Source organism: Lepidochelys olivacea, assembly GCF_965140295.1.
Source record: "Lepidochelys olivacea isolate rLepOli2 genome assembly, chromosome: 2".
Taxonomy (NCBI): domain Eukaryota; kingdom Metazoa; phylum Chordata; order Testudines; family Cheloniidae; genus Lepidochelys; species Lepidochelys olivacea.
This window is the reverse complement of record NC_140412.1, coordinates 182761503-182781650: the sequence shown is the minus strand read 5'-3', so window position 1 is coordinate 182781650 and position 20148 is coordinate 182761503. Positions and strand designations below refer to the sequence as shown.

Below are 20148 nucleotides of genomic sequence, written 5' to 3'. Positions count from 1 at the left end.
AGATTGTTTCTGGATATATAATATGTGATGATTTCTACAAGTTTCACATGCAATCCAGAAAGCTACCTCATTAATGACTACCAATGGATACCTTACCATAATGAATTTTCTGTAAACTAATAGGGCTTTTCTGTTCCTGACTTATAAGATCTTAAAATGTTAGAACTGACAACTTTCTTTTCACCAAGGGATCTCGATGCCCACAAGGAATTTTAAACCATATTAATGATTTTAGGAGGTGAGGGTGTAGGACTGCATAGATGGGACATCTATTTCTAAAGCACAACTCAAGTTATCGACACTTGAGTTAACTCCTCTCAAGTTAGCCTAGCTTGGGTGGGAGGAGTGGCTATACTGAAAAATAACACTCCAGCTATACAACGTGGTTGTGTTAGCCGTCAGTGAGTTGTTCAAACTCAAGTTGTGGCAGGCCAGCCAACTTGAATTAAAAGCACCACCGGAGCTAAGCATTTTTGTGTGTAGGCAGCATTCAAGTTAGGGGAAACACTCAAGTAATAACTGGAGTTACCTCTGTAGTGAAGACTAGCCCTCAGATGACATAGTGATTACAGTTATGACAGCAGCTGGTAGCCTGTCTAGATTAGCTCTTTCCAGGTTGCCAGCACTGGTGGAGATGAAATGATGCAAAAGACCCATGTCCTCAGGAACTTTTAAAAGGTCTGTGTCAGTGGCAAAGTTCCCATTAACTTCAGTGGTTCAGGATCTAATCCACGAGTGTCCATTTTCACTGCTTCTTCAGTCTCTCCCTTTTGCCTGCAAATGAAGAAGGTGGCAACTCTCTCCATGGAACTCCAGCACTTCAAAGGAAGTCACGCTGCACAGCAAAAAAAGCAAAAAAAGGGTTAAAAATTCTTCATAATCAATCTTTGTGAAAGTGCTATTATATTTCAGTGCTTTTTGGTTTGAGAAATAAGGCTGATATTAGCTTAATGAGAAAGTGGGGTCTTCCATAGCCGCCTCATTATTACTGGGGTCACTCATTGGGTTTGCATTCACAGCGCTGATTCATTTTGTTCTTTACATTCTTACTCCTAAGAGTTTCTGTACAAACACTAGTGCAAAGACAAAGAAATTCAAATGAAACCTAATAAATCTGCCAGAAAAATATGAACTAATAGATTCATCCGGATGGTGAGGGCTCTCCCATTAGAGGCTCCTGTGGCTTTTTTATGACTTTTTTTTTAATGTTTGGTTCCTTGCTTCCATAAATTGTGCATGCTGGATTTTCATTAACTCAGAAGGCCGAAATTCTTGGTAAAGGATGCTTTAGTCACATATGATTCAGAAGTTCAGAAAGATCAAAGACAGTTAGCATTGTGGCTGGCATGACATGGCGTATTTCATGTAAATGCTTCAGCTCCCTGCATTTTGATTTAGATTTTTTTCTAGTTTTGCATCTATTTTTTTCCTGCTGTTGCAGGGGCCTCAAGCACTGGTGCATCTCAATCCCTCCTTTTCCCTCCCTGTGGCACAGAATGGTCCAGATTCCTGTGGGCTGTAAAATTTGGTTTAATTTTGATTTTTGGGTTTAGTGTGCAGATGCTGGGTGGTATTGGTTGTCTGTCTGTGATATTCAGAAGATCAGACTATGTGATCTAGTGGTTCCGCCTGGCCTTCAACTCTATTTTGCAGACAAATTGGACATGCAGATACATTTCATAAAGGCTGCCATCCCAGAAGAAACCCATAGAACATTACTCACAGTGGAAATATTTCAGTGAATCTGACATGGAAATTTGTTGTGTGCAATTATTATTTTTCACTATGATAAGCATTAAAACAATTCATTGTTCAAATGTCTTCAGTGTTGGTAGAAGGAAAGGATTCATGGGTATGGTAAAAAGGTGGGATTAAGAGCAGACAAAATAAAGCAAGACTGTTAATGCTGGAGAGGTCCCCCCCTGTAAAACTTCAAAAAAGTCTTACAATGCTAAGTCTTTTAGTAGAAAAATATGTGAAAATGGTGTTTGAGGCGTATGAGGAATAGCATGATGGTTCTTGCAATTTAAAAGAAAGCAATAGAAAGGGATTAAATGCCTTGTGTGTCAGAAAAGGAAGAGAAAGTTTTCTGTGCCATGAGTACAAGAAGAGATTGATTACAGCATATGTTTGGTAAAGAGATGACAAATTGCATGCGGTCTGGGAGAAAAAGGTCCCTAGTGTTTATATGCCTAGGACAAGGATTATAGTGCGTGTATGTAGAGCAGAATGATTATAGTACCGGTGATGTAGGATAGATGGACTCATTAATGTGTATGTGTATGACATGCGGGTTGGGGGGCAGCTAAGGTTATAATGCTCAGAGTAGTGAAGTTTTAATAGCACCTGCAATAGAGAATGTGGATGTCCTTGGGCAGTAGCAGAAGCAACAACAAATGTCTTTTTTTTCTATATGTTTATGTTTTAAATGGCAATATCTCCTCATTCTGAAGTACCTGTTGTTTTGTTTTCTGAACCAAACACTATTAAAGTATAATTGTCAGTAGTTAAAATAAACCTATACCGAGAGCCAATAAGTTAATGGAAAGACATTTTAAATGATAAATACTAGTAAATCTTGCTGTAAATTATGAGACAAGATAAATAGATTCTGTACTCTGAGTGAAAGAAAGGACATGCTAAGTGTTGAGAAGGTATCACAGGATCATAGCTAATTAGGATGCCAGATGTTAGCATTTTTATAATTCATAGTAATATCCTCACTATAGGTCACTGTATTAATATTTTTGTTTTCAACAGCTATTTCCACAGCTCAGAAATTATGATTTAACTTGCTGTGTTTTTCATTGTTTTGAAATATTTATTTAGGTTGGCAAACATAAGTGGGACCAGAATCTGCAATGGCGTAAATAATGTACAAAAATGGTTAACTTCCACTCTCCCTTCCAGGTATACACAAATCTAAGGACTTGTCTACACCAGACTTTACCGCACTGCAAGTCAGGATGCAAATCTACAGCAGGGGTATAAATCTAGTACCTTAACCAGAAGAGCATTCTTTCCCACGGCAAGGCTTGATTTTTGCCTGTGGCACTTTGATGTGTTCCCTTTTAAAAGTTAGAATGAATATTTTTCTTGCTACATAAAATTTAAAATAGGTTGGATCAAAGTCACCCCCGATATAACTGCAATGCAGTTACACCAGAGACAACTTTGGTACTTGATTCCTGACTGAACAAAATTTGCAGTTACCGTCTTGAGTTCCTCTGTCCTTCAAAATCCTCTCAACTGTAATGTCACTTTTTCTGTCAGCAGAATTCACTGTACAAATGAGACTGTATTATTTTACAAGTGTCTACAGCACATTACCTGAAAGGAGAGTATTTATAGTTGGGGTAAATCTTGGCAGTTGTCCTCAGTAATAATCTATACAGATCACATATTTAATGCTCTGTAATTTACCCATAAGATTACCCTATTAAACAAATAAATTGCAAGGTTGTATAAAAATAACATTGGTATCAAGTTTTTAGTTTTATAATTGAACTACTGTGTACAGAAGAGACCATCAGTAAAGATGTAATATGAAAAGGTCACCTTCGGTTTTCCATCCTTACACAATGGGAGAAATTCTGCTTTCAGTGTCACCAGCATAAATCCAAAATAATGTCATTGGGCCTGGGTCTTCACTCACTTACACCAATGTAAATGAAGAGTAACTGCATGGAAATCACTGTAGTTAGACCCATGTGAAACAGCGGTAAATGAGAGGAGAGTCAGGCTAAGTAGAATTATTACATGATGTTACTGGGTACAGAATTTTATTCAAGTTGTGATGTTGGATGGAATAACTATCAAGTTTTGAAATTCTGGCACTGCCTGAATTCAAAGGTTTGCAAACCCGTAGGGTTATCTCAATCCTCCATCCTTTTTAGGCACATAAAGTAAACACTATACACTTTACTGTGTATAGACCTTTTGGCTGTGATTGGGCTGAAACAACCAGTTCAGTCCCTATATGCTAGTTGTGCAGGATCCTGAGGCCACTGCATCTACATAAAGTTAAATCTGAGGTCTTAGGCAACCCCATTTGTGACTTTCTAAATGGCACTACGTGAGGCCAGCTCAGGCAGCTTCCTACAGAAAATAAGAGAGCGCAGAGACATCCTGCATGGCTCCTTCACTAGCTGATCCCTACACAGTCTGCATGTGGAGCTTAAGTGCTTTGGAGAGCCTTGAATTTCACCTTAGAGCACATCTAGAGAGGTTTTAGAACATTGCCAAATATTGGGCGTGAAAAATGGTCACAGCTTACTCCATGAGAGAAGAAAACCATGCTGCTCATGTTGGTAAATGTTAGCACTATTCAGCACTGTAGATGTGACAGATGACCAGATATTTATGGAAGAGTCAGAGTTTTAGGGAGAGGGGTTAGTGAGTCAGGAGGAAAATGCTAGCTTCTGTCCATCTGGTGCATTTTTCACCAGTTGGCTGCACACATGGGGCTTCTTCCAGTTTACAACTCTGAGTAACTGGGTATCAGGCTCCCTGTGTACTATAGAAAATGTACAGTTCTACACTGGTTAAAGGGAGATAATCCTAATAAACCCCACAAGAGATGAGAAATGAGATGCAGTGACAGGTCAGAGAGAGATGTGCATTGGGACAGTGTCGGGTGCCATCCATATTTTCTGTTTCTATACCAGCTGAGGCTATAGACTGTGATAAATTGTGGAACACAGCGATACCATAAGCCTTTTTTACTACATCACTTGTACTCTGACCATTAATCCATCTCAATATCCCAAATGCTTAAGCAGCTTGAAAGAGTTTTATTTAACGCAGCCCGCCATATAAATATTTTTTCCCCCTGAAAAAATTGGAGCTACAATATAAACAGGTATTAAAATAAGTACCATGTGCTGTTTCTTTTATGACAGTATTTGTGGTAATGGAGGTTAAAAAATTGCTCTGATACAAACTGTGCAGGCAATACCTTGGTAATGACTTGTCATCCTTTTCCTCCTCCTCCAGATTATTTAATTTCTGGCTGTCATAATAGTGTTTAGGATGTCAAACTGCTCTAGCAGTTTGTAAAATTTTCCTTTCTAAACATCTGTTATATTAGATGAAATGTCAAACCTACATTATTTTTAAAACAAGTCTGGTAAAACATTAAAAAACAAATATTTTCAATGGTCATGTGAAATAATGCAATGTGAATTCCTATAAGGTTTTTAACTGCAAATATATTATCAAAATATATGGGTGCATTTATTTACGTATATCTATATTATAAACCGAACCATTTAAATGCTTAATCCATTGCAGATGTAATGGTCAGTGAACTATTTCTGTAAACCACTTCTGTTGGCATTCTGAGCTTCCTGTAGTATTGATTCAATTTTGGCCAACCCACTCAACTTTAACCAGAATAAGCTAGTGCCAAACTATGCATCAGTGGCATATGTATTCCTCGGAAATCCCACACAATGGCAAAATTCTCCAGCCAGTATGACCACCTTGTAAATAATTAGACTAGACGTGGTACTAAAGAGGAACCACAAACACAGCAGTGTGCCCTGATAGATATTAATATAGTCCAGTCTCTTAACAAAGTGAACAATTGCCCAAATAATGATTTCCTGCTGTGGGCTTTTTATGCTTTGTTTGTTAAATCCTATTTTCCTTCCTACTTTCCTGTTGACTGCAACAGAATTGAATTTTGTTCAGCCCATCTCTCACTGGGTCAGCAAAACTCTTCGCCTTTGTGGAAGACAAGTTAACTCCTTGAGTGCTGCCTGGTTACAAGTATATCTCATCAGAACAATTGGCTTTCAAGTTCCACCTACCGGCAAAGGGAAGGGGATAATACAGTGCTTTATTAAATGTGGGAGAAATGGGAGACTGAGATACATATTTGCTAATATGTTTAAAGCCAGAGTCACAGTTCACTGTACCATGGTTTGGTTTGTTTTCAATTCCAAACACTTTGTTAAGAAAGAAGTGACTGTTCTTTTTTTTTTTCCACAGTAGTTGATCATTGACTTAATTGTTAGGCTAAATGTTGTGCTAAATGTATATTATTGGCTATTAATACCATAAAATCACTGTAAGAAGTGAGAATATGATCGAAGTCATTTCTGTGGAATACCACATATATTTCAGTGAAGAGAATGGTGACATCTCTTCATATTTGTTGTGCTGCTAGCATTGGAATACTGAAGCCAAGGTCATTTTCTATCAGTTACAGAATTAGTCATGTTGAGTCTAATTGGTATTTAGAAAGTGCCTGTCATTATTATCAGTGCTGGGCAGAGAGAACAATATTTTTATTTACATTTTTAATGGTAGTAAGCAACATTATTATACACAAATTTGAAGCAATTAGCATTATTAGTGCCACTTCCCATAATTTTTGTATTCACAGCTGGAAAACTAAATGGATTTCTGGTAACTGGAATTACTGTGTTTGAAGAAGTTGGTGTAGATGTTTCAAATGCAAGAAAAGGAAAGGGAAAGATCAGAAAGCTACTAATTTGATCAAGAACACTTAATCAGATTTTGATACTTTTTAATTATCTTCCTCATTCATAATAAAATCCATATTTCCATTTTGTCAGAATATGACAAATGGCATGCTGAAACTGCTTGTTTCAGTACAAAACTCTGTAAACAGTAGGCCAGTGTCAGTGAAAATGGTACTAGCTCTTTCACAGAAAGGTCATCTGAAAACTATTAGATGGTCTCTTTGTGTCATTCTTACTTACCTTGGATTTTATTCTTCATTTTGGGCTGAAATAAAACCATGTGCCTGGCTTTCAACCCTAGTAATCAGCGTGTTTATAATCAACTGATGATAAATGCTTCAAACTGTTAAGTTAAAAAATGTAAACTGGTTCACACTTTTTCATATTAAAATCAGCATTTTAGTGGGGTGGGGAGAAGTACCACATCAGTAGAAATGCTCTTTTCTAAGCATTAAGGATGTGTTGAAAGTAGTTTCTTTGCTATTCTTGAGAATGAGTTTCACCTCATGGCGTCATCTGATCTTAAAAGCTACACAGAGACATCTGTGTCATATTCCCATTTTACCAATGTTTGCAGTATTTTCTGGGTTCTTTCATCTGCTCAGGTGGTATTGCCTGAATGCTGAGCTGTCTGATGAAAAAAAGGTTTGAGAGACACAACAAAGGGAAGGTCACTGATTATGTAGCAGAAGAAAGTCTAAACCTAAGCCTGCCCAAATTGCTTCCAATATGGTGGTAGTTGCAGATGCTGTTGAAATTGCAGTAGCATTTTTCCCATAGTCTTCAAAAACCCTTTGAAAGATGAAACAACACGTGGCCATAAATTTTGGAAAGCTTGAATGAAAAATTCCCAGTTGCATAAAAATTATCACCTCCTGAATCAATTAAATGTGCTGTTCAGTGCATGTCAGAGGTAAAAGTTTGAATTTCCTTATTTAAAGCTACAGTTCAGCTGTTAAGTGAATGCCTCTATGTGTGGGCTTGTATAGGTATGTAGAGCAGGTTATATTGTCATGGCCAGAACATTGCTATATTGCTATAGCCAGAACTTCAATTAGCATTTTTGAATGGGCCTGTGAATCCGTTTCCCCCCACCCCATAACCATAATCAACTTTCGTCCACCATGAAAATACCACAGTGCACAGAGCAACCCTGCGGATTTGGTTGAAAGTAAGGTAACATCTATTGGGTGACAAACTGACTGTAATTGTTTCATTTTCTATAAACGAGTGAGTATTGTGTATGTGTTGGGGGCATCTTTATTTCCCTCCTCAGTCTCCTGCTACACAAGTGGCACTACCTGCTTGAAACTGTGAATAGCTGCCAATATTTAAAAAACTTCTGCAAGAGTTTGTTGTCCAAATAAATTAGGTCCTGGGGGCCTAGCAACCCCCATGATTTTGTGAGCATTCTGCTGAATATCAGCACTGACATCAGCATGTACAGACATTAATTAATCATAACTGCCCTCCCTTGGCATAGGTAACCATTATTATCCCCATTTTACATATGGGGAAACTAGAGTCAAAGAGGGGAGTCAGTATCAGCAGGGATTAAAATGCAGGATTTCTCTATCTTCAGTTCTAGTTCCACGTGACTGGATCACTGTGTTAACTGAGTTGTCCCTCTTTGAAGCCAGCAGTTGCACTGACTGCTCAGCTACAGGCAGTTGCTGGGGGAGAACTTACAGTGCCCCTAATTAATGGGGCCTCACCATCAGAAGCTCATATGAGATCTTTCCAGAACTTCAAAAGACCTGTGCCCATGACTTTTACTAATCTCAAAGAATTTTTTTCAGGAGGGGGAATTGTGAATGACTGATAATATTTAGGAAAAATCAGTAATAAACTTTCAACCCTAGCAATAAATGTATGTTGCAAAGACTATCTTAGAGAGGGAAAGGCTATAAACCTACTTTAAAAAAAAGAAGATGAAATTAGCCCTAACGTTTCAGGTCCCTGGAAGTTGCAGGTTTATGGACCCAAAGGCTGGTCTGATTATGACACTTCTTTAACATGTTTCTTTATCTGGAGAGTTTCCTTTCCTGAGTGGGAAAGTTACTCATGTATTGAATTTATGCTGCCAGAATGAGTCAGCCTCCCTACTCCCCACTGGAATATGCAGCTGATTTTATGAGCACCACGAAGAGGCAGCTCAAGGGCCTAAATGTCAGTTCTGGAATAACTAGACTCTCTGGAACCTCAGATTCAAATCCTGGGAGAGGTGATTCATTTTTCTGAATTATATAGAGTGAGTACCATGCCATTTGTTATATGGCATTCCATTGTAGATGAACCCCCCAAAACTGCTCTTGGTTGACAGAAAAAAATGCTGTTCTGAATAGGAGGGGTTTGCTGCTTCAAATTTCCCCACCCTCAATGGTTCTGCCTCATGCCATGCACTGATTACATGCCACTCTCCACCCCGAGAGGGCTGCATTTCAGTGGTGGTGTTTGTGTGTACAGATGGCCTGATTTTGGATCTTACAGGTGTACATCAGAGGGAGCTCTGTTTATATCAGTGGACCAGATCTTGCTCTCTGTTACGTCTGTATAACTCCAGCAAAACTCCATTCGCTTGGATTTTCAGCTCTGTATATGAGAGCAAAGATAAGATCAGAATCAAGCCCAGTATATGATTTGTGGTGTACTTTTGTAATCATTGAGCCTATGAAAGGAACTATACCAGTATAAGATATTATGTAATTAAAGAAAATGAAGGGTAAATTTAAGGGATTTTTTCTGGATTTTCTTGTTAATAAGATTTTTTTTTTTTAGCTGTTGTTCAAACATATATCTACATTTTAATAAGTGTGTTCTCATTTCCTTGAGCCTTGGTAAGGCTGTCATACTCAATGGAGCATATATACCTGTCCTCAACGGACAGACACATTGTTCATTGAGTAAAAAGCCCATTGGCATCGAGTTAGAACACGCCCTCCATGGCACAATCATCAGCTAATCACATAGATGTTATATGTGGAAAATATATCAGAACCTTTTGCTCTAAAAACCTGATGGGCAAAAGGAGCTAGCAAAGAGATCTGATATGCACAGAAAGTGGTCTGCCATTCTATCCAATAGAGTGCATTGATACACACATGTACACTAGCCAACAATTACACGCTGATGTATAGAACTGGCTTGCACAACCTCTAGCAATCCTGATTAACTGTATATAGCAATGCTAACTCATCCAGTCATATACTGGACTTGGATCATTCAAAGGCAATAAGAGTCTCTTGGTTTTCAGTTTCTTTTTTTTAGAAACATTTAGATTCTGAAGCCTATAATTTTTATTTTTGGTTTGAAGTCACCACCTTCCTTTCTTAAAGCTGGTGAGCTGTATAGTGTTTTTTTCTGCTAGGGAATGCTGACTGAGTCCTGCTTTGTTTTCCCTGTGGTTTATATGATTAACAATGTGAGACAGAGCACAATATTTTGCATGACTGTCTAGTCTGGGAATGATACCGTGAATGGCTCTAATAGCTGATTGTTACATTTATTAGATTATCAATGTAAAGTTATATCCATACTACACATTTCTAGTCAAATTTTAAATAGAAATTAGTAAGACCTTATTGATTTTCCGCTCTGAATAGAAATTAAAATGTTACTATAGGTGAGGTCCTCGGTGCCTCCCTATTGTGTATTCCACGAGTTTTGCTCTCCTGACTATATCCAAAGCTTAGAAACAGCCTTGATGAACCTTGGCAATCTCCGTTCAAGCCATGGGTGAGGCAGAATAGTTCAGACACAAACCTGACGTGTATCCAGGCCAAACAGGAACAGAGTAAGTCAGTTTCCCAGATTAGATGCATGTGGAAAGTAAATGGAAAATACACATTCGTTCATTCTCCTTAATTGTGATCAGATTTATGATCTTCACATTTTTAAAAGCCCTTCTCTATCAGCACTGCTGAAATGAGACATATCTTTGACAGTGAGAATAAGTTAACTGTAAATTATCTTTAATATGGCATAAAAGTTTGAATGAGGAAATTGTAACTTGTCTCTCATCTTGATTATGCCAGCAGGTTACTTCTCGAATTTCATTGGTTTTGCCCTGGTTTTTTTGTGGGGTTTTTTTTTTTTTTGGTGGTCAAAAGGAGGTGTTTTTTTTTTAATATTCAGTTAAGATTAGCTGTAAACATTTTGTTCCTCTCTCCCTCCAAGACAAGCTGTTATTCTATTCTACAATTTTTAAAATATGGAGTACATTGATTGGCAGTCATATGTTGTCACCTGAGGCTGAAAATAAAAACTGGCTCTCACCTCATTTTCCTTGAAAATATCTCCAAGTGCCAAATGTGCCCCAAATTGAACACCGGGGAGAATATATAGTAGGGAGTACATTCAAGAGTCCAGATCCAAGCAGCACTGAAGTTTGGAAAATTCACATCCAAATGCTGTGGCTACTTTCTAACTTTATAATGAGCCAAACCAAAGCTCAAGATAAGAACACCATTGAATTCTGAAAAATTTGACTGGAAGTCTTCACTTTTGTGGCTCAGGACCATCTGCAGTAAAAATCGTCTGGGGAATAGAGCAGCAGGCTGTAAATCATGAGAGCTGGATTCTGTTCCCATCTCTCCCATTGGGCCATTGTGTGATGTTAAGTTACATAGGCCAAAATTTTCCTAAGTGGCCTCTAATACTGGATACCTCAATTTTGGGGTGGCAAACTTCAGAAACACTTTGGGCTTGATTATTCAGAAGTGCTAAGCACCCATAACGCTTATTTATGACAGTGAGAGTACCTGGTGCTCAATATATCTGAAAACCAAGCTGGGCACTCAAAATCTGAGGTCCAATTAGAAAATTGTGGTTTCTTTGTGTCTCACATTTCCTATTTGTAAAATGAGAACAATAGTGTTAACTGTTTTTGTAAAGCAGCTGGAGATCTGGTAAATAAGTACTAAGTAGCAGTAATATTACACAATACGGTTACGTCTATACTGTGGATGGGGGTATGATTTGCAGCTTGTGTAGACATACCCAAAATAGCTTTAATTTAGCTAGCTCACAAAAATAGCAGTGAGGATATGGCAGTGTGGGCTTCAGCATGGGTTGAATAAGCCTACCAGGTCCCTCTATGTGCTTGCATTGCTAGCCTGCACTTATTTTTACCAAGCTAGCTAAATTAAAGCTAGGGTGAGTATGTCTGCACAAGCTGCAAATTACACCCCTGGTTGCAGTGTAGATGTAACTATAGACATGTATACTCTTCAAAAGTGCAATATGGGGCAGAACTGGCCAAGCTGAGCCAGAAGATTAATTTAGCAGGACATATGCAAAACATGCATTTCTTCACCTTTTCAGTGCCATTTAAATGCAGCTTGCCTGGCAAGTAGTGAGTTGGTTACATTTCACTTGCCCAGGCTTGTTTTTTGATTTTCCCAGGTTGCCTGACAATAAGATCTTTTCTAGCCTGGTACTAGTTTTTCCTTAACACAGTCCAAACATACAATAGCTACCAGCACTGAAAATAATTCTAAATTTGTTTTGTTTTGTTTTACCCTGGAGACTACAGCAACTATAACTGAACCCAGAGACAGGGCTAAATTGGTTACTTCCTTGTTCTGCTTTGCAGCTGAAATAATTAGCCAGTTTGTGGCAGCAGCAACAACAACAAAGTTAGCATTTTCACATGGTAAATGGCTATTTATTAAATAGAATTGGGGCATACTAATTGCTAGAGGCATTTAGAGATTAAAGCATTTTGTACCAGCACTGGCCGAGAATAATCACTCCACCAAACCAGTTTATTAAAATTGTGTTTGAATCCATCTGGCAGAGTTAATGGTGACTAATCTTTTCCCTGAGGCATGCAATGACACTTGCCACCTCTGTTGGCTTAGGCTGCAAAACAATATGGCTCCTTCCAGAGCTGGTTTGAGACCTTTGTAGCTTTTTTGGACTGACTGGCAGAGTGCACCACTCAAGGTGCGTTTTTCTCACACTAGTCAAGACACTGTGGCCCTGATAAACTCTACAACATCCCTGACTTTGATGATGTGGCTCTTGATTTACACCAATTTGTGTGAGATCAGATTCACTTCCTCTGTGAGAACATCTTTTTTTCCACCTCTGTCAGCCACTTCAGTCCACTGCTGGGTCTTCTCAGCATAATCACTTTTAAACTATTCTTTGCTGTTTAGTTATGAAAAAGTGACAGTCATCTTTGACTTAGAATATTAGGGTTCAAAGAGCCCTCAAGAGGTCATCTAGTCCAATCGTCTGCTCCAAGCAGAACCAACACCAGCTAGGCTTGACTTAGGTACAACAAAGGCCTTTGTTCTACTGAGAGTGGAATTTCCTAGTTGTTTTGTGGTACAATAAAAAGCTGGAGCCAACAGATTCTCCTTACTACAGAGATCTGCTACTTTCTGACCTGCTTTTGAACTTGACTTTAGTAGCTGCCACTTCCCTACTATTTGCTGTTGTGGACAGACTGAGCTAGATAGATGAATATACAGCACTTCTCTGGGGTGCTGATGTAAGGTTTTGACAAATTCTGAATACATCAAAGATTAAAAATGGGAAGAACAGCCAGTACATAATGGCCTGTCATCATTAAGCAAACACTCTTATTATCACATTAAATTAGACGATGGGCAAAAGTTCAGCTGACTCGACATGCAGCTACTGAAAACACCATTTCTTCCATTCAGAATAGAACAAAATGTAGAGATGAATGAGGAAAATAAACCCACTTGAAAATCTGTGCTAACCGCTACATCTGCGTTTGTCAATAATAATTAAGAAGCGGAAGCATATTGTCAGGGAGATGGGAAAAATGCTTTTGTTTGGAGTTCACTAGCTTAGTATTAGACTTTTTGCTACTTGCATAGAATCAGAACTGGGAATTTAAAGAGGTACTCGAAAAAAGTATTAAAAGTAATTTATTTTGCCAGTAAGTTTCTTTATTCCTCTCATTTTTTAGCATATGAATCTTTATATGTTATGAAGAGAAACAAACATTCAGATGCTCTTTGGTATTTTGGGAAATGTGAGTGTTTGTACAAAACCAGCCTCGCTATCTCTTGTTCCTTCTGAGAGGGCACAATCCTGTGTCTATCAAACATGGGTCACAAAACTATAGTTCTGATTGATCTGCCATTTAGGGAGAAGGTGGGCTGAGAGGAATCTGTTTTTGAAATAACTTGCCTATAATTTTATACTTGTGTAATTATTACATCATTTATAAAGAAGGATGAACTGGACTCTTAATATACTACATGGGGTCAGCTCTAACCATAGTATTGTTCAGTGTTTCAGAACGACTTGTTATAAGGGAATGGACAATATGGATGTTACCTTTTAAAATGCTGTAGTTCTATTTTGTCTGCTGTTTCTTCTCTGCCCCTCCATAGGTACCTGCTGTGTGCTAACTGCTCCATCTGTGTATAACTGTAGGAGTCCGAGAGCAAGTGTTAGTACTGTAGGGAGCCTCTCAATACAAATATCTGTTCTCATAGTAAAGAGCTGAGAAAGGTATTCGGAAGTTCCTGTTGCTGCTGAAAAAATTTGGTTTAGTCTGCATCTGGCTCAGCACTCAGTGAATGTTGTTTTTCTGAAGTTTAGGGCAGCCTACCGTGAATACCAGGAACTTCCCAACAATCTTCACTTACTTCTGTTTCGCATGGGATTACAGGTAATCCTTCATCTCTCAACTCAGCCTTCCTGCCTCAGACTGAATACCTGCACCTGTTAGGGCAGACAGAATCTTCCATGGCCAGTAATGTTCTGTAGAATCTATAGGCTCCATTGTCCTGTAGAGATGGTACATCTGACCTTCTAAATACGCTTCCTTCCCTGGGACTGAGATCTCTTGTATGCATTGTGATTTTTGCTACGCTCTCAGAGTAACACAGGACCCGAAGTTGATGTGGCTAGAGGTTCAGAGACAGCTGGTGTAAATTATTAATCACCACTGTAGATATGACAGTTTACACCATCTGAAGATCTGCCTCTAAACATATATCATAAATAAAACAAAACCTGGGTAATTGGGATTAATAACTAGCTAATTCACTGCAGATGCAAATTTTGCAAATCAGTGTGATCAAATCATAGATTCATAGATTCCAAGGCCAGAAGTGATTGTTGTAATCATCTAGTCTGACCTCCTGTATAACACAGGCCATAGAACTTCCCCAAAGCAGATCTTTTAGAAAAACATTCAATCTTGATTTTTAAATTGTCAGTGATGGAGAATCCACCACAATACTTGATAAATTGTTCCAGTAGTTAATGACTCTCTCTGTTAAAAATGTATGCCTGATTTCCAGTCTGAATTAGTCTAGCTTCAACTTCTAGCCAATGGATTGTGTTATAGCTTTCTCTCAGCAGCATGCACAACGGAGGGCAAGCAGGGGCATGCCCCCCCCCCAATAATCAGCGCGGGCACAGAACTCCTCCAGTCCCGAGACAGAGGTGGGGAGAGTGAGCTCCTCCAGCCCCAAGGCCAAAGCGGGCACAGAATGCTTCCAAAAGCGGTCAGATTTTTATTTCTGCACACGCCCCTGCTCTCTCTGTTAGACTGAAGAGCCTATTATTAAATATTTGCTCCTCATGTAGATATAGACCATAATCAAGTCACCCTTTAACATTTCCCTTTGTTAAACTAAATAGATTGAGATCCTTGAGTCTGTCATTATAAGGCTTGTTTTCTAATCTTTTAATTGTTCTTGTTTTCTCTTTTGTGAACCCTCTCCAATTTATCAGCATCCTTGAACTGTGGACTCCAAAACTGGACACTATTTTCCAGCAGCAGTCACAACAGTGCCAAATACAGAGGTAAAATAACCTCTCTACTCCTACTCGAGATTCCCCAGTTTATGCTTCGCAGGATCACATTAGTTCTTTTGACCACATCATCCCACCAGGAGCTCTTGTTCAGCTGAATATCCACCATGACCCCCAAATCTTTTTCAGCAATGGATTCTCAGGAGAGAGTCCCCCATCCTATAAGGATGTATGGCCTAAATTCTTTGTTCCTATATGTATATATTTACATTTACCCTCATTAAAATGTACATTGTTTGCTTGTGCCCAGTTTACCTAGTGATCCAGATCCCTCATAGGAATGTAGGGCTGGAAGCGACCTCAAGAAATCATCTAGTCCATCCTTCTGCTCTGAGGCAGCATTAAGTAAGGGTTAAGTGATGAGTGAAAGAAACTGATTCAACAATCAAGCATAATGCATCACAAAATGTACTTAGCTCATTTGTTTTGACAAGCCTACTTTACATCTGTTTTCTACTGATAAGTCCCTCATGCAATAATATCTGAGTGCCTCACAAACAACGAGTTACTCCTCAAAATGCTGTGAAGAAAGGGACTTTTATTATCTCTGATTTACAGGAAGGGAACTGAGACAAAAAGAGTTTAAGTGACGTGCACAAGGTCACACAGCTTGTGGCAGAGCCAGAATTAAATCCAGGTCTCCTGAATACCAGGCTGGTGCCTTAACTACAAGGACATTCTTGAAATGTGTTAATTCATTTAATATATTAAATATTTTTGTCTTAGCAATAGGCTATCTCAATGCAACCCTCTGTCATTAAAGCTTTGCTGAGAGGCAGAGGTGGTGAGAATGCCTGTTTTCCTACCAGTGGTCACCAACCCATTGATCACGATTAACTGGTCAATCCTGAGGACTCTCCCAGTCTATCACGATCTCCAGTGGTGTAGCGGGACTGCCGCTAAGGCAGGTTTCCTGCCTACCATGGCCCCATGCTGCTCCTGGAAGCAGCCAGTATGTCCGCGCGGCCCCGGGGGGGGGATGGGGCGGGGTCTCAGTGCGCTGCTCCTGCTTGCAAGCACCGCCCCCGCAGTTCCCATTGGCCGGAACGGGGAACTGTAGCCAATGCAAGCTTTGGGGGCAGTGCCTGCAGAGAGGGGCAGTGCGCAGAGCCAAAAGCCCACCACTGTCCTAGGGCCCGCAGGGCATATTGCCAGCATTGGCCCCTTCCGGGAGTGGCATGGGGCTGGGGGAGACAGGGAGCCTGCCTTAGCCTTGCTGCGCCAGTGACTGGGAGCCACCTGTGGTAAGTGCTGCCTGGCCGGAGGCTGCACCCCAACCCCCAGCCCTCATTCCCCTCCCAGATCCAGCACCCCATACCCACTCCTGCATGCTGAACCCCCTCTGCACCCCAAGACTCAGCCCTAACCTCCCTTCCAGAGCCAGCACCCCTTACTCCTTCCTACACCCTAACCCCTTGCCCCAGCCCTGACCCCACTCCCAGAGCCTGTATTCTGAACCCCCTCCTGCACCCCAAGCCCCTGCCGCTGCCCTGAGTACCCTCCCAGAGCCAGCACACCAACTCTGCTCCTGCACCCCAATCCCCTCTCCCAGCCCTGACCCCCCTCTCAGAGCCAGCACCCTGTACCTCTCCTTCATCCCAACCCCCTGTCCCAGCCCGGAACCCCTTCCTGCACCCAGACACCCTCCCAGAGCTTACACCCCTCACCCCCTCATGCACCCCAACACTCTGCCCCAGCCTGGAGCCCCCTCCTGTACCCAAACTCCCTTCCAGAGCTTGCAACTCTCACCCCTCCTGCACCCCAATCCCCTGCCCCAGGCTCAACCCAGAGCCTCCTCCCACATTGCGAACCCCTTGGCCCCAGCCCAGAGCCTACACCTCCTCCCAAACCCCTGCCCCAGCCCAGTGAAAGGGAGGGAGAGAGAGAGCAACAGAGTGCGGGGCGGGGGGGGGGGAATGGAGTGAGCAGGGCGAGGCTCTGGGGAAGGGGTGGGGCCTTGTGGAAGGGGCAGGGTAGTTCCTGGGTTGCCCTTAAAGTCAAAAAGTGGTCTTGGGTGTAAAAAGGTTGGAGACCACTGTAGACATTTAGAGGTTTTGAGAGAAGTGAAGTGAAAGTTAGTGATGTTCTACTTTAGGGACTATTTTGGGCGTATTTACCTTTCTTTGGCCTTCTGATGAATTATTTTGTTCTATGTGATAATGAAACATAGCTCATGTCCTTTATCCAAAGAGTATTACTGCAAGACAGGAGGGACTCATAAAGTAGGTTGAAAAACAACTCAGTACAATAGAGGAGTTTCAGGCTTGAATTAAATCAACATTTCTCATACTTTTTAGAAAACAGTTTTCGTTATCATTGTAATTCAGTATTCGATTTATATCTTTGGCACCCTATTCTGCTCTAGCAGCTTTGAGATATTCATTTGTCAGGCTCTAAGTATTACAACAATTCAGTTGCTTTTCCTAACTCAATCTCAGTGTGTTCATTTTACACACAGATTTACTGCTATGCACCCCATGGACTCTCATATTAATAAATTGTCTCATCTTCAAAAACACATAAATAGATCCCTTGGATATTGCTTCATAGCTCTGTTACAATTACATAGCCTCCATGTGGCCAGCACACGAGCACAGACATTCCTATTGATGTAAGAGCCAAGTCAAGATATTGCCACTGATTGTAAGTGGACTCTCTATACTGTTGGGTTTAGGATAGCATTATCCTTATTTCATCTTGTGCTTTCTTCTATGTCAGAAAACTATTAAAAGCAGGTAGGAGGAGGCCTTTGTGGCAGAAAGTATTGAAGAAAGTGCTCAATTTCATCCTCTCAGCCAGCAGACATCTTTCTCTTGCACACTAAGTTTTATTTAATTTATTTTTATAATGGCTGACTTCGATGGCCGCCAGATGGTGACCACAGATTCTGAACAAGTCTGGTTTTGAAACCAAGCAGGAGTTATTCATTAACAGGTCAATTAAAAACAAACCAACAAAGCTCCGACCCCACCAACCTTAGTTCTCTTTTTTAAAAAAAAGTTAAATTTCCCTCTTGTACTTCAGAAGAATTATACATTAACATCATTCCAGGTATTGGGGGCATTCTAAAGGAATCCTCTTTATCTAATTGATTCCATTTTCAGGTTAAAAAAAGAGGATTTTTCTAATGGTCAGATCTGTAACTCCAGCCTGGGATGTGATAGTGTTCTAGATTCTTGCTGGCTCATGCATCATCACTAGTAATAAAGATTCTGAAATCAGAATTTAGCTGATATTTTTGTTAGTGAGACTTTTTTTGGTGATGTGGAAAATCCGCTTATCTATAGGTACGGCATATTGATTCTGCAGTGCCAAGTTGTAAAAACTTGGTTTTGTCACAGATATGACTGAAGGACACACATGGAGAAAAAGAAGCTGTATGGAGGAGAGTACAATATTTAGGACAAAGCCTTTCTTTTTTCCTCCAAAATTACTTTTGGTCAAGTTCACAAAAAATTGAAAAATGAGAGCATTCTGCAAAAATTCTAGATTTTTTGGATGAAATTTAAAGTGAGAATTTTTAAAAAAAATATTGGCTTTACTGTTTCTGGGCCTCAGTTTCCCCATCTGCAAAATGAGGATAACGTTACCTACCTATTTCATAACTAGCATTTGTAAAGTACTATATACGTCTACAGATATTCATTATCATTATCCTTATTCCCTTTCTGGGGAAACATACACAATTGTGTTGTTAAGAGTTGTCAGTAGCAGGACTGATTTACTCCAAAATTTCACAGAACGCATTTATGACAAATTTTGCATGAATTTTTCACTAAATATGTCCTGCTCTTTCTTGAGAAAGAAGGTTCTTTCTTAGTCATTTTTCTGACCATCCCCACACTTTAAGCAATTGCTATATGTCTAAATATCTAATTTTATAAGAAAAGTTGCTAGTCTCAGCTTCACTTGTTTCTTTACAACTGCCGGAATTACTCCTGTTATATTTAAACCGTTGAGGAGATACCAATTATTAATTAATGGCATAAAGTTAATGCCTTTAGTCCCTTCAAAATGGGCAAAGCAAAAATACTGTTCTATGATAACTTGATCTTCTTATCCCTTGGCAGTTACTTGACACAGTCAACCATGCATTGCTAGCTGCCTTTAGGTCTGTGTAAAAGCATGTATTATGTTCAAGTGGAAAGGATAACGGTTCTCTATTGTTCTGCAATGAAACATTGATGTATCACTTGTGTACCCCCACCCCCAAAAAGGCTAGACGCCAGGGAGACACTATATATAGTTTTTTCTTTGACTGCTTAAAAAGATAAGTGAGCTGAAAAAGAGACAAGTGTTATTTCTCTATAAATTGTGTGCCAGCAAGTTTATCACTGAACACTGCAGATTATGTTGAGTGGAGTAATCAGGAGGAAGAAAGGGAGGCTAAAATAACAGAGCGATAGGACTATTTTGACTCCACAATCAAACCCTCCTTGACTTCTGCCCTTTGGGTGGAAAGTGCTTATGTTTCAAAACAACATGAGGTTAACCTCCAAATACTGCTGTTATTTTCTTACTGGTATTTACTAAGACAGTAGTTGTCAAATATATTTCCATTCTTTGTTGTGTCAATGTTACCTGATATCAATGTGTGATGAGAATGGCAGTGACTTCCCCTACAAAGTTTAGGTGACACTGAATTTAAGGATGAAAAGCTACTTGTTAGGATTAATGGGCCAATCCCAGTAATATTCGGGAGACATCCTGAAAAATGTGTGAGACCCCATTTTCAAACCACCCCTTTCTGCAGAGAGAGTGAGCTGTGTGTGGCAGTTTATTTTTAGAGCCATTAAATCAGTACAGTTAGCTTGGACACACACAATTCCCCTAATAATGTCCTACG

General features: G+C 39.9%; 1 protein-coding gene across 5 annotated transcripts in view; it reads left to right on the top strand.

Annotated features, from left to right (window-relative positions):
• BBS9 (Bardet-Biedl syndrome 9) overlaps positions 1-20148 on the top strand; it is a 434982-nt gene that overhangs the window by 347132 nt on the left and 67702 nt on the right. For 4 of the 5 annotated variants that reach the window (XM_084619986.1, XM_084619982.1, XM_084619981.1 and 1 more), the window contains one exon: positions 2911-3020. The exons of the other annotated variant lie outside the window; for it this stretch is intronic. In XM_084619986.1, coding sequence (XP_084476112.1) covers positions 2911-3005 — 95 coding nt within the window. In that variant the 3' untranslated portion in view covers positions 3006-3020. Of the gene's footprint in view, positions 1-2910; positions 3021-20148 lie in introns of those variants that run through there. 5 annotated transcript variants of the gene reach the window in all.